The 15,034-nt window shown below is 48.1% G+C and overlaps 1 protein-coding gene across 1 annotated transcript in view; it reads left to right on the plus strand.

Moving 5' to 3' along the window:
* CDH16 (cadherin 16) overlaps positions 1 to 15,034 on the plus strand; it is a 777,195-nt gene that overhangs the window by 239,934 nt on the left and 522,227 nt on the right. Inside the window, exon 8 of the mRNA XM_086947729.1 lies at positions 13,267 to 13,392. Coding sequence (XP_086803855.1) covers positions 13,267 to 13,392 — 126 coding nt within the window. The remainder of the gene's footprint in view (positions 1 to 13,266; positions 13,393 to 15,034) is intronic.

A 15,034-nucleotide genomic window follows, 5' to 3' on the forward strand; every position in this document is an offset into this window, starting at 1 on the left:
GCTCAATGCTAAAATATGTATCAGGACTGTGTTGCTTACTATCAATACTGTAATCATTGTGTGCACAACCTTTATTGTCCCTTTGCAAAGGATTTACATGAGAGTACTCATAACCTGAAAAGTATATTTTTATAACTGTTGGTTCTAAAAATAAAACAACTATATCTGTGGATATAAAAACAATTGACCTGGAGTTCAGTCCTTGAGTGTGTGAAACCTTTTGCTGACTGAGTGTGTACAACAAATGCTTTACACTGTCCTCTGGTACTGCCTTACTGCTCGACCAAGCTACCACTTTGGCGAGTAAGGTCAGTTCTGACTTTAACCTCTGTTATACCTCTGGGGATGGTGGACTCTATACGCACTGTACTTCATTCTAGTCCAGTATATATAGAGCCATTTTCTCACGCACTCGAAGAGAGCACACAATATTAAATAGCCCATGGGGAGTGCCTTATCCACATACCATTTATCTTTGAACTGTACCACCAAAAGCTGTAAGTCAGGAGGGTGTACGACAACAAATGGAAAGCCAACTTAATGTCGCTCCTAGCCATAAGCACACCCTATCCCACTCCTTCCACTAATGATAGGGCCACATCCACTGAGGAGTATGATACTGAGACCTGTTCATTTGGTATGAAATCATTAACTGACTGGCCCTCCGGCCATGAGAGGTGTTGGATCAACCTGAACTGACCCAGCTTCTTTTTGGGTGCCACTCCTATAGCGGACATAGTTAAGTCATCCATCAGTCAATCAACAAAGGGACCTGCCATCCTGGCCTCCTGAATCTATTTGTGCAATTTGTTCCTCCCCACCTGTCTGTGTTCGCTGGTTGATGAAAAATTAGCTGCCCAGCGTTGCATCCTCGGGCCCTCATAAGCTAGCCTGAACTCCCGAGTAAAACTTGCAACAATAGCCTCAAGTTGTCCTTCTGGTCATATTAGGTCATATTAGAAAAGCCAAAATTCCAATCTGTCCAGCTCAATTGGCATATATGCCCTTGCCCCAGGTCCCTATCCACCACTCCCTGTCCTGTGACCAGTTGCCTGCTCTTGATGCTGTACTCCCAAAGTACTTTGCTACTGCCCATGTCCTGCTGAATAGCTTGACTGACCACCTGCCCCCAAAGCAATTGAACAAGGCGTGTCTGCCCACGCATTTGGAACATTCATGACGGCATTTGCAATAATCCCTCATGCAGAGCCCTTTATTGAAATCCCAGAAAGCTCCCAGCTGACCACTTTGTCCTTTGCTTGACACCCCCACCCCTCCGCGGGTGGGGCGGCCCCTAAAGGGACGATAAGCAATCAACAATAGCCATAAAAATTGTTTTGTAAAATTTTACCAGCCCCGTAGTATGCTGCCATCAATCAGTGTCAATCTCACCCCATTGTGCCCCCTGATCCACTGCCATACAGGCCCGAATTCATCATCATATTGTGCCCAAGCGTAACCTCCGTAGTTTATGAGGGCTTTTCTGATGACGTCCATATATTTAAATAATGCAACCGATCTCTCCCGGATCGTTTCACAGTAATCAATCAATCAATCAATCCTGTGTTTGTTAAGCATGACTACTCACCCGTAAGGGTCTCAAGGCGCTGGGGAGGAGGGGAGGAGCAGGTTCCAGTCCATCAAGGAGAGGGTCTGTCGAAGAGCCAAGTTTTGAGGTTTCTCGTGACGGTGAGGAGTGATGTAGTCTGTCTGAGGAGGAGCAGTAGGGAATCCAGGGTCTAGCCGCGAGGAAGGAGAAGGAGCGGCTCCCGGTCTGGTCTTTCTGGTGCAGGTAACCATGGGGTAGGAGAGCTGGACTGATCGTAGGGTTCTTTGGGGTGCGTGGAAGTTACAGTACACACCAGCATAAATACAAAATGCTGTCGTCCGATTCTCTATCATCACTGGCACCTTTGGCTGCTTGTACAGCTTGAACCCTTCCTTCTTTGAACCTTCCTTGGTCCTTAACTCCCTATTTGAGAGTTTCAGCATCTCCACGTAGTCCCACTTCCATATCCTCTCCTTAGAAGGCCGACTGAGAGGAGCCCCTACAGAGCTCCAAAAATCCACTCGCATTTGTGAGCCAGATTTAATTATGTCCTACTCGTCTTTTCTTGTGAGTAGGAAAATAAACTGAATTTTGACCTCTGTCTCTGAGAGCAGAGAAAATGCGACAAGAGAGCAAGATTTAGAGGCATCTTTATAGCTCACAAAGTAAATGAGCAATATAAATGCCTTTAAATCTTGTTAACTTGTTACATTTGCTCACTATCATCGACAGAGGTCAAGTGCATTTCAGTTAGGTAGAGTAGATTTTGTAGGTTACTAGACCTGCAGGTCCAGTAAAAATTAAATGATTTTTCGAGCACTGCCCTAATGGTTTCCATGTCCCAATGTATGGCAGGTTTTCGATTTTCAACTCTTTGTTCTCCAGTTTGTCTGTCTTCCCTGCCTTCGTTGCCTTCTCGTCCCTCTTGTCACCCCCCCCCACCATCTCTGTACCTGCACTCATCTGAAACTTTGGTTCTAGACCCAGGTTATTTTTTGTGGCTTCGTTTTCCCTGTGTTACCCAGGACCTCTTGGTCATTGTCCCTGTGCCCCAGGACCAGTGCTCTTGCGGTATACTGTGCTCTTCTGTACTGACATCAGTGTCCCTTACACAGAGACATTTCCTTAAGCGGGCCTCCCAAATCACCAGAGGCTCCTTCGCCTCCACCCCAAGGGATACCATTTTAGCAGCGTTCACCCTGCGTTAGCTTACCAGGCGCCAAAGTCGGTGCCTGCTCCGGAACTCACTGCCTTGCCATCCCTTCACACTGCAAGGCTCCACCATGTCTGCCTTGAGGGTGTGTAAACCTGCATCTTGCAAAAAAATATGGCCAGATTGATTAGGGGCACCCTTCTGCCCAGAACCTGTTGCCACGATCTCAACTTTACAACCTGAACCTCATCCTCATCTCTCAGTTCACCCTACTCCAGACTCTCTCCATCGTAAACCAACATTAGTAACTCAAATGCATCTTTTAAAACCACCTGTTGGGCATCCTCATCCATCCACCAATGTGTGTGTACATCATGTTGCACCACTGCATTTTGAACCAACTTACGCTGGGGGCTATACCCTGCACTCCCAACCTTTACATGGCCAAATTGGCACTGGCGGGCTGCCTGGGCCCACATGGAGCCCTGTGGCCCATCACCCTTCCCAGGGGCCCTATCCTTATGCAGAAGCGGTCCCTCTTGGTCACCTGAGTGCCTGCATAATCGGGGTCCGTCACAGTGGTAAACACATGAACCCTGCTGCAGCTACCCGCTCCACTGCCTTTCCTGATGGGGCAACTGTTACGTGGCGGTGTCCCCTCCGCCAACAGCTTGAGGTGCCCACTTCTTCAAGAAACCTCATCGCCTGGGACACCTTATCTTCACTGGACATGCCTGTAGACATCACAAGTAAATGGAATAACAAATTAACTGCTCTCACTAATAAAACTAGCACAAAGGCACCAACTATCAGGTACTAGCCAGCGTGTCACAATGACAAAATGGTGGCTGGTTCCGCAAAATGTCTGGCTATATACCCCTGGGCTACATATGTACCCCAAAAAACGTCCAAAGCCCGAGCAGTCGTCCGACTGCTCCACTCATTCAAATTACCTGAGGGGCCGACCATGCTATGGTCGGCTGCCCCAATAATCCCCATTGGCTTTTGGCCAATATGCATGCGAAATTTTGTGGACAAAGTCCTTCATCTTTGGTTCTCCTGAAGTTTATTACTTTTTATCAGATACATTAATCCCTTCCGTGCTCCCATCGGCCGTTGGCCGTCGCGAGCAATACCTGGCTACAGCCAACGGCCGACGCAGCCCCGCCCACTCCTCAGAACGCCCGCACTGCGCCGAAATAACGGCATAGGTAAACGGGTTAAATGTCCGCCTGTTTTTGTTTAGTTGCTTTCGAAGCTAATTATCATATTTAAAGATTCTAAAATGCCCACTAGAATATGAAACTATTGCTCATTAGATTGAATATATTGTCCCTTAAAATGTAATCCTTAATTATTACAACCTCTGTTCATAATCAATCGAAATTAATATTTAAAATAGTTTTTAAAACATTAAGGGGCAGATGGATCATCACCATCATTTGCGATTCTAAAATAGCGATTTTTGAGAAATCGCTATTTGAGAATTGGAATTTTGGATGTATGTAGAAATCGCTATTTTTTAGCCATTTCTTAAAATTCCTTAATTGCGATTAGCAAATTGCTAATCGCAATTAAGGAATAATTTCCCATTCATTTCTATGGGCCAGGAGGCCCATAGGAAGGAATGGGAAGTTATTCTGAATTTGCGATTCGCAATTTGCTAATCGCAAATTGAGAATAATTTCAAGGGTGCAAGGGTGTCTTAAGGACACCCTGCTGCACCCCTGAAATTTACATGTGTGCGCATATGGCACCTTTACAAATGCCAAAAAGTGCATTTGTAAAAGAATTCGCAAATTACCACCAACTACAAGTTGGTGGTAATTTGCGATTTCTTAGTGTGAAATCACAAAACATTATTGTTTCTTACATAGCATTTAAGGAATCGCTTTTTGCGATTCCTTACATGCTTGCGCAAAATTAAGGAATCGCACATTTTGCGATTCCTTCATTTTGCGATGTGATTTTCTTCCTACATCGTATTTGCCGATTTTTTTGTCGCAAACGCTGCTTTTTTGCGAATCGCAGCGTTTGCGACAAAAAAAACGGATGATACAACTGCCCCTAAATGTGTTAAAGACCAAGGGAGTGAAAATGCTTTTTTAAGTAAAGTGACTTTTTAAATAGTAACATGGAGGCCAGTCACCAAGCAACAGAAATGCAAAGCAGTTTTATTACTGTAGTGACGAACGCCACATGCCGCTGTTCTCGATGGAACTCCAGAGGGAATCCCCTAGGAATGAAGAATGGAAAAAGCTTTCTTAAAATAACACTCCCGTTTTCAACCACGTTCCCAACGAGCCGCCTTGGCGTTACGCCACAGGGCGAATTAGACTTGCAGAGTTTGCAGGGAGGACAATTCGGCCATTGTGGCTTCGGTCGCATCGCTTTTACGTGAAGTCATGTTCACTATAAAAAGTGCAGCAGGCAAAAAACAAGGCAATCAAGAAACCCATTATAGATGTAACAAACTTTCCAACCTTTATTTCTGGAAGAAGCTTCCGAAAACCGTGAGTCCTTCCTTTAGTTCGCAGGACGCTGGAGGGTCTATAGAAAACAGTCAGCATCTGCCTTTGCCCTTCTTAGGCACTGTTCTGCAGAGAGGGGTCTCCATATTGCAGAAACAACTGACAAGCAACGTGTCACTGCGTGATGCTCAGTCTAAACAGACGTGTTTGTAGCTGAAGCATTTCCATGGCAACAACAAAAATTGTGTTGCCGTTTACTTTGATGCTGAATGTACGCAGTCACTTTAGTTAGTGCTATTTATTTAAACCTGACTGCATTTGCACACAATTACCATTTAATTATGTGTGGACAGTTTCAACTCTATGTCATACAGGTACCAATGTTATTGCAATGAACCATTCTTGTATATAGAAAATGATGTCATCGTGGCTCCATGAACACCCAGCTAGAAGACAACCATTTTGGAACGTAGTGTTTTTTTTTATCTAGTTGGAAATAAGAGAAAATAATATTTAAAAGTATGTCAAAATCAATCAACGCATTTATTTTATTTGATTAAAGTACAATTCGTCAAGGCATTCAGTTATGGCCAGCATAAGTGCTTAACATGTAAAAGAATATGCGTGCAGGCCCAACGTTTTGCCCAGAGGTCCACAACAGCCCCTGCTAAAGAGGTCGGAGTACCGACCACCATGGCTGCAAAATCTTCAATCCATCCCACACCTCTTTAATCCACCACCACCACCTTCCTCTTTATCTCACTACCGGCCTGGTTTCTTCCAGTGTCACGGTTTGCTCAGCCGTACTTGTCTTCCTTCTCCTTTCCCCCTTCTGTGTTTTTCACTCTTGTGCGCTGGGCAGTGGCGGCTCCTCCCTAAAGCAGAGGAGCGTCGCCCCACTGCTATTTCAGTAGTGCATAAAAGAAAATGATAACAATAGGACGTTTGTAACGGGGTGTACAAAATGATGCCTCGCATGCAGAACTCCATGTCTCCCGGCGAGGGGCTACGTTGTGAAAAGGGGAAGTTCGAGGGGAGGTCCGAGCTAACTATTGTTCCACCCCCTCCCCTCTCTCTGTCACAATTACAGAACCCGTTCGCGAGCTGGACGGAGCCGAATGACCTGGACTGGCCCTTTAACTCAGAAAGACAGGACGAGTGGGAGGAGCCGACTGACCTGCCCTGCCCCACAAAAGGAGATCCCGACGAGAAACAGGTGTGCTTGTTCACCTGGAGGACGGAAGGAGAGAGAGTGCAACAGACGGAGATTCAAGAGGAGGAAGGTATCGACCGGAGGAGGACCGAAGTACTGGTGAAGAGACCGGGAGAAGACGTCGGAACCACAGAGAGCAGAACAGCCGGTGAACAACTCAGGAGTCGGACCCCAGGAGAAGAACTGCGTGCAGAGTCGGCGCCTGCCGAGGACGGAGGAAAGCCAGGAGGCCACCGTTCCCACGAGCCGCCCAGCCACTCACCCAGGGGAGGTGCGTGGCTTCTCCAGGTACGTGACCGTTTGAGGGGCTGGGTCGGAGGTCAACGTACACTAGGTACAAACCCGCGGGACGTATAGTTTAAAGGTGTTACTCATGCACAGGTCACCACCGCTCACGCGTTAATTGGAGCACCGGGAGTCCCCTCACTACCCTCCCCCTCACCTCGTGATTGTAGAAACAGACCCTGATACTGTTCTTTCTTTTCTTTTCCTCTGGTGGGGTGATCGCTGGAGAGCTACTCCTCAAGTCGGGACGGACTCCGAGGACGAAGAAAGCCCTACCCGACGACCGGAAGGGAACCGGAAGAAGGAGAAGGTCGTACATCGCAGACGGAGTAGAAGCCGTTCACCGAGGAAGTTTCTTAACAGACAAAGCTGTACCGATCAATTACTTGCTTCAATAAAACCGAAGTTACCCAGAGCTCGCTTGTTGCCCTTGTCTCCAGCGCCGCAACCCGCTCCAATTGTAACAGTGGTGGAGAATGCGGGTAGTCTAAATCTCGATATAGGGATGGAAACCATTCTGCAGGAGCTCGTGAAGGGACAGGAGAAGCTAGGATGGGTGGCGGAACAGCAGTTAACCGCAGCCCAGGCCGACCGGGAAATCTTGAAGAAAGCCCTCGCCGCACGGGAGGAATTGCAACAACCCTGGGTAGATCCCGTGGCCACAGGGGGATCACGGGGAGAAGGTACTATCCCCCACGGCACCTCGGCAGTGGCTTTGCAGAAGTACCATGCCGGCGACGACCCGGATGCGTTTTTGCTGAATTTCGAGAGGGCCGCCAGGGCCTGTGGGTGGCCCATCAGCAAATGGCCCTTCTTCTTGGCCCCTCTCTTGTCAGGGGAGGCGCAAGCCGCCTATCAGGTCGCCAACCCGAATGGGGATACATCCTACAAAGACATAAAAACCATCATCCTCGATCACCTAGGGCTGGATCCCGAGGCCTACCGCATTCGGTTTCGTAAGGAAAGAGGCACCCCCGGAGAGACACCCAAAACCTTATTTGTGAGGCTAAAGATGGCCGCCGACAAGTGGCTGACTCCTCAAACCAGCACGAAAACCGAGATAATGGACCGCATATATCTTGAACAGTTTCTGGAGGCGCTTCCGTTTGCAACACAAAGGTGGCTCCGCCAACACCACAACCTGTCTACAGCAGACGCGGTGGAAATGGCCACCACATACTCAAGAGCCCAACCCCGCACCACGGGCTGGGAACACGAGCGCCACCCGAAGTTGCCCGTAAAAACGGAGAGACGACCGGTACCGAGGGCCATGGAACCGCCAAAACCTCGTCCTTGGAAGCCGGAGGTGCCCACCAGCTCTGGGCCGCAATGTTTTGATTGTGGAAACTGGGGCCACATTGCCAGGTTTTGCCCCTCAAAGAAAAACCAAGATGAACCGATGGAGGTGGGGTACCTGCCAAGGACAGTCCTGTACTCCGCCGAGATGGGGAGCACGTATCGGGTAAGTGTACAGGTGAACGGAGTGGTCATACAGGCTCTACTAGACTCGGGGTGCAGGCAGTCAGTTATTCAGACCCCTCATGTCCTTGAGTCACAATACCTAAGATCGCAAACAGTAGCAATAAGATGCGTACATGGGGATGTGCGGACATACCCTCTAGCAAAGTTGCCGATACACCCCAAAGGCGGGCCACCACAGTCAGTACGCGTAGGCGTCCTAGATACCCTTCCAGAGTCCTTGATCATAGGCACAGACAATCCACAATTCCTACACTGGTTCAGGCAGAGTTTGGGAAAAGGGGACCAACATTCACCATCTCCGAAACCAGCTCTTCTGACACCTGAACCCTGGGTTCTGGATAGAAGTTTCAAATTCGCCCAGATAAATGACAGCTCCCTCTTAAACGCTTGGGAACAGGCCCATAGAGAGACCGATGACCCTCACCCCAAATACCCCAGATTTATCATTTCCAAGGACCTTTTGTACCGTCAGGCTAAAGAAGGTGAACCCGAACAGTTGCTGGTGCCTGTCTCTTACAGAGAACAGATCCTATTCTTCGCCCACTCACATCTAACGGCTGGACATACCGGGAGCGAAAAGACCACGCAACTCATATTACGGTTCTTTTACTGGCCCGGTATTTACAAGGATGCACAACGGTATTGCCAGGAATGCAGTATCTGCCAAACCATGAATATGACAAGACCTCCCGCAGTGCCTCTCCAACCGCTCCCCATTATTGGGAAGCCGTTTGAAAGAGTCGGTATGGATATCATCGGTCCGTTGCCCAAAACACGAAAAGGGTACCAGTATGTGCTGGTCTTGGTGGATTACGCCACTAGGTTTCCGTAGGCCTTCCCCCTCACGGCTACCACTACTAAGCAAGTAGCCGATAAAATGATCGAACTGTTTAGTCGTGTGGGATTCCCGAAAGAACTGCTGACCGATCAAGGGACCCCATTCGTCTCCAGGTTGATGAAGGAGGTATGCAAATGCTTAGACGTGCACCAGATCCGGACCGCAGCATACCATCCCCAGACGGATGGCCTAGTTGAGCGCTATAACCGCACCCTAAAGACCACCTTGCGGAAAATGCTAGAAGTGAATGGGAGTGAATGGGACCAAATTCTTCCCTTGGCGCTATATGTCATACGAGGTCAACGACAAAGCAGTCTGGGCGTTTCATCCTTTGAGCTGCTATATGGTCGTCAGCCCCGCTCATTGATGGAAATGACCAAAGAAGCCTGGGAGAACGAGATTCCAGAAGAAACTTCAGCTACCCTGGACTATGCACAGAACCTCAAGTCCAAACTGGGGAAGCTCCGCGACCTGGCATATACCAATATGGAGAACAGTCAAGAAAAGCAGAAACATTTCTACGACAAAGGCAAGAAGTGGAGACAATTGAGGGTAGGGGATTGGGCCCTAGTATTATTACCCTCATCCACTCAGAAATTTCGTGCCAGTTGGACAGGGCCTTTCCGAGTTAGCAAAACCATTGGGAAAACCACATACAGTCTCCAAATCGGACCCAGAAAGACGCAAACCTACCATATCAACTCCCTAAAGAAGTGGCTAGGAGCCCCCCCAACCGACGATGGGGGAATAGAGACTAATAACGTTCTGACAGCCTCTACTCGAGACCAGCTGAATATCAACGATGAGCTGACGCAAGCGCAAAGACAGGACATACAGACCATCCTGAAACAGCACGAGGAACTGTTCGCGGATCAGCCTGGGCTGACTAACCTGGCAGAACATCAAATCAACACTCCGCATGGAAAAGTTATCCACATAAAACCCTACAGAGTGCCTGAGGCCCGACGGGCAGCCATACAGAAAGAAGTTCAAGACATGTTGGATCTAGGAGTAATAAGGCCTTCCACCAGCCAATGGTCCAGTCCAATCGTAATGATTCCTAAGCCGGACGGGAGTCGGCGCTTCTGTATGGACTTCAGAGCCCTCAATGAGATATCGGAATTTGACGCATACCCAATTCCCAGAGTAGATGAACTTATCGAACGCCTCGGGGAAGCCCGATACATAACAACGCTGGACCTTACCAAAGGTTATTGGCAGGTGCCTTTACGGGAGGAGGACAAGAAGAAAACCGCCTTCAGTACACATGAAGGACATTACGAGTTCACCGTCCTCCCGTTCGGTCTTCACGGGGCACCTGCCACCTTTCAGAGGCTTATGAACACCGTACTGGCCCCCGTTTCATCCATGGCATCAGCCTATCTGGACGACATCGTCATTCACAGCAAAACATGGAAAGAGCATTTGCAACACATACACCAGGTGTTTCAAGTACTTGAGAAAGCCGGACTGAAAGTGAACTCCAAGAAATCACGGCTAGCCTTCCAGAAGGTGAAGTACCTTGGGTACGTCTTGGGACACGGCATGATAGAACCACAGATAGAGAAGGTCAGAGCTATTATGGACACTCCTTTCCCCTCCACCCGGAAAGAGATGAGGGCCTTCCTAGGGTTGGTCGGGTACTATAGGAGGTTCATCCCTCAATTTGCCAATATAGCCGCACCCCTTACTGACGCCCTCCGCCAACCCGGTAAGTCCAACTCCCCCATCAAGCCCTCTGAGAGCATGGCCGATGCCTTCAATCAGTTAAAACGAATCCTAACCACTACCCCGGTGCTCACATCCCCTGACTTCTCAGTCCCGTTTTTGCTACATACGGATGCCTCTGAGTATGGAATTGGTGCCGTATTGTCCCAAGTTGGTAAGGACGGACTGGAACACCCCGTGGTATACGTCAGCCGCAAGCTCTTTCCCCGAGAACTCAAATATGCCACCATTGAGAAGGAGTGTTTAGCTGTGAGATGGGCTATTGAAAAGCTAGCATACTATCTAGAGGGTCGACCATTCCACCTGTACACTGACCACGCTCCCCTCTTGTGGATGTCCAGGAACAAATCTAACAACGCAAGGGTGATGCGCTGGTTCCTGGCCCTCCAGCCGTATTCCTTTACGGTGCATCATAAGAAGGGAACTGAAAACGTTAATGCGGACTACCTGTCCCGTCATCCCCTCCCCGATCGGGAGCGTCCTAGGGGGGAGGTGTGTAACGGGGTGTACAAAATGATGCCTCGCATGCAGAACTCCATGTCTCCCGGCGAGGGGCTACGTTGTGAAAAGGGGAAGTTCGAGGGGAGGTCCGAGCTAACTATTGTTCCACCCCCTCCCCTCTCTCTGTCACAATTACAGAACCCGTTCGCGAGCTGGACGGAGCCGAATGACCTGGACTGGCCCTTTAACTCAGAAAGACAGGACGAGTGGGAGGAGCCGACTGACCTGCCCTGCCCCACAAAAGGAGATCCCGACGAGAAACAGGTGTGCTTGTTCACCTGGAGGACGGAAGGAGAGAGAGTGCAACAGACGGAGATTCAAGAGGAGGAAGGTATCGACCGGAGGAGGACCGAAGTACTGGTGAAGAGACCGGGAGAAGACGTCGGAACCACAGAGAGCAGAACAGCCGGTGAACAACTCAGGAGTCGGACCCCAGGAGAAGAACTGCGTGCAGAGTCGGCGCCTGCCGAGGACGGAGGAAAGCCAGGAGGCCACCGTTCCCACGAGCCGCCCAGCCACTCACCCAGGGGAGGTGCGTGGCTTCTCCAGGTACGTGACCGTTTGAGGGGCTGGGTCGGAGGTCAACGTACACTAGGTACAAACCCGCGGGACGTATAGTTTAAAGGTGTTACTCATGCACAGGTCACCACCGCTCACGCGTTAATTGGAGCACCGGGAGTCCCCTCACTACCCTCCCCCTCACCTCGTGATTGTAGAAACAGACCCTGATACTGTTCTTTCTTTTCTTTTCCTCTGGTGGGGTGATCGCTGGAGAGCTACTCCTCAAGTCGGGACGGACTCCGAGGACGAAGAAAGCCCTACCCGACGACCGGAAGGGAACCGGAAGAAGGAGAAGGTCGTACATCGCAGACGGAGTAGAAGCCGTTCACCGAGGAAGTTTCTTAACAGACAAAGCTGTACCGATCAATTACTTGCTTCAATAAAACCGAAGTTACCCAGAGCTCGCTTGTTGCCCTTGTCTCCAGCGCCGCAACCCGCTCCAATTGTAACAACGTTATTATCATTTTATTTTTCTATGCGGCACTCAGGGGCGGGGCTGGCCTCTGTGACGCCATTGCAGAGTGAGGGGTGGTTTGCACTCCTCTAAGTGCGCATGACGGCTTGGCCGGCCCCAACATAACCTGCCTCCCAGGCACTGCCTGAGCTGCCTCAGACCAATCACGACGCTTCTCATGCAGCGCTGTAATTGACTGGGAGAGTCCAGAAGCCTGAGTGCTTCCAGTGCTTCCAACAGATCTGAAGAGGACAGAGGAGAGATGTGCGGCAGTGAGGCAGAGAAGGTACTTTTTTTTGTTGTTTTTTTTTTTTCCATTCCCCCCCACCCCTATTCGGAGGCAGCCACCACTGGCTCTGGGTCAACCTTTGATGAGGGAAAATAATTGTTCATACCCAAAAATGAGTACTGGTCGCCCCCACCTGCAACCGGCTCAAATTAAGCACTGGACCATACAGATATAGAGTACTTGTGGTACCATATATGCCAATGGGCGCGATTTAAGAGGGAAACTTCTGATTTTTGAAGCCAACAATTGCTTTATTTTAGCTGTCCTCGCCTGAAACATGCCTCTGCTGCAGTAGAAAAATACTCTCGATTTTTCTCTCCAAAAACTGCTCCAACTTTTCTGTTTTAAAATGTTTGCAAGTATGTGATAGGGCCTGAACTGCATCTTACATAATATTTCGGAAACGCATGGCCACAATAGGAAAAACAGTTTCTCCTGTCTCGCTCCTCGCCACGAACCAGCGCCAACCCTGAACACAGGCACGCTCGGTTCACGATTTATCATCTGCGTGGGCCACACTTTCAGGGTGGCAAGCTGGGCACAGGTCCTGGAGTGGTTGGCAAACCTTTCGTGTCTGATTCACACTTTGGGTCTTTGACAGTCGACAAGAGGGAACATACAGTCTTTATGGGAATACCACTCTTTTTGAATGCCAGGATTTGCTTGTTATTTGATTTTGCCTCATTTCTGATTTTTGCATTTTTACAGTTCATAACAATTCAGTTGATTCCATTTATTCTAGGTGAATTGGAACAGCTACAACGTTCATTACCTTCTGGAGGGGGATTTCGCGAAGGATGTATTTGCAGTTGATCCTGAAGGAAATATCTATGTAAATCAAGAACTTGACAGAGAGGAGCAAGCACAGGTAAATGGAGCCAGAGTTAGAGGTGCCGGGATGTGCAACTCCTACAGTTGTAAAATGGTTCATTCTGCACCAAGATGCTCATTTCATGGCAGGTATTAAGGGTTGAGAGCACTTCTCTTCTCAATATGCACCTATCTCCGTGGTGGCATCATCTTGTGTGTTTTCTCCTGCCACCTTTTCCGTGATGACATTCCTAGGCATGAATGTTCTCGCATTGTTCTGATACCTCTCCTAAGCATGCCTGTTGGACATTTTCTGGTAGACCCTGTACTTTCCCTCAGAGGACTCTACATATCTGAGCACAATAGAGATTCTCTCTGGATATTTGTTGCTGACTGTATTAGAACATTGGAATATTGGGAGCTCCAAAGAAGACAATGAAGTGGCTCAGGGCTTATAATGGCTGGTATGAGCTTTCTGCTCCAACCTTCCAATGTTGGTCTTTCTGTTTCTCTCTTTTTGAATGTAGAGCATTGTACTCTCAGTGGGTGGGATGTTCTAATAGCCTTAAAGCCCTTCTGCCTCAGGCTGTACGATTTGTTAAAGGCCCTCCCCCTCATTATAGGCCATCGCCTTTGATTTGGGCCTTTAACTTGGTTTCAGGGCCTTTAACAACCGATATAGCACTCGGCAGTGTACTATAAGGCTATAGTAGCTAATAATATGTATCCCCATCCAAAGTGAAGAGTAGCTACTTGCACCAAAGCAGGCTATGGAGTGATAGAGAGCTTTGAACCTCCTCCTCTCTACTGGAATTCCGAAGGGCTCTGAAGCCCTGGCTATCGACTGAGCTCCCCCGGCCCAAGCAACTGGATACTGCCCCACTGGGTGATTAATCGCTACATATATATATATATATATATATATATATATATATATATATATATATATATATATATATATATATATTTTTTTTTAATGATTATTTGTTATCCGAGAGTTGGACAGCTCTGAGAATGGCATAAACAACACAATAGGATTAGAGTAAAAAAAAGGTTCTCAGCCAAGATTGACTCCAAGACACTAAGTCATCAGCTACTAATGTGTGGTTATTTACTTCGCAACTAATGCACACAATGGCCACTCAATCGCATGATAACATGCTCTTATTTCACGCTTGAAAACAAAGACAAGCGTTTAATAAATTTCCTCTTGTGTTGCCAAATGCCGGACACCGGCTATTCTAAACTCAAAGATAAGCTTTGAAATAAGCGAGGCTTTTTAAACTACTATGCCCACAATGCATCACAATGTGCTAAATGGTGTCATTAGTATAAATGTTGAACACAAATGATGGCCAACTGTTTGTTAACCGTGATCAGGGACAGTGGATGTCCGAAACGCATAGGTGAGGAAACCTACAGGAAATAAATAACTGAAGTTAAAACTTGGAAGTAGTGTGCGGCATCTTCTTAATTGAAGTTTTCTTGCTCAAGCATTAATAGCGAGGCTGTCCTACACCTTGCCGCCAGAACCAGCTGTACTGCTGCTCCCCCCGATTAGGACATTTGCTCGTGAAATATATATATATATATATATATATATATATATATATATATATATATATATATATATATATATCCACCGATTGATTGATGTTGACTGATTTGATTATGTAACAAGAAGAGACCTTTTTACCTGT

Source organism: Lissotriton vulgaris, chromosome 12 (genome assembly GCF_964263255.1).
Source record: "Lissotriton vulgaris chromosome 12, aLisVul1.2, whole genome shotgun sequence".
NCBI classification, from domain to species: Eukaryota; Metazoa; Chordata; class Amphibia; order Caudata; family Salamandridae; genus Lissotriton; species Lissotriton vulgaris.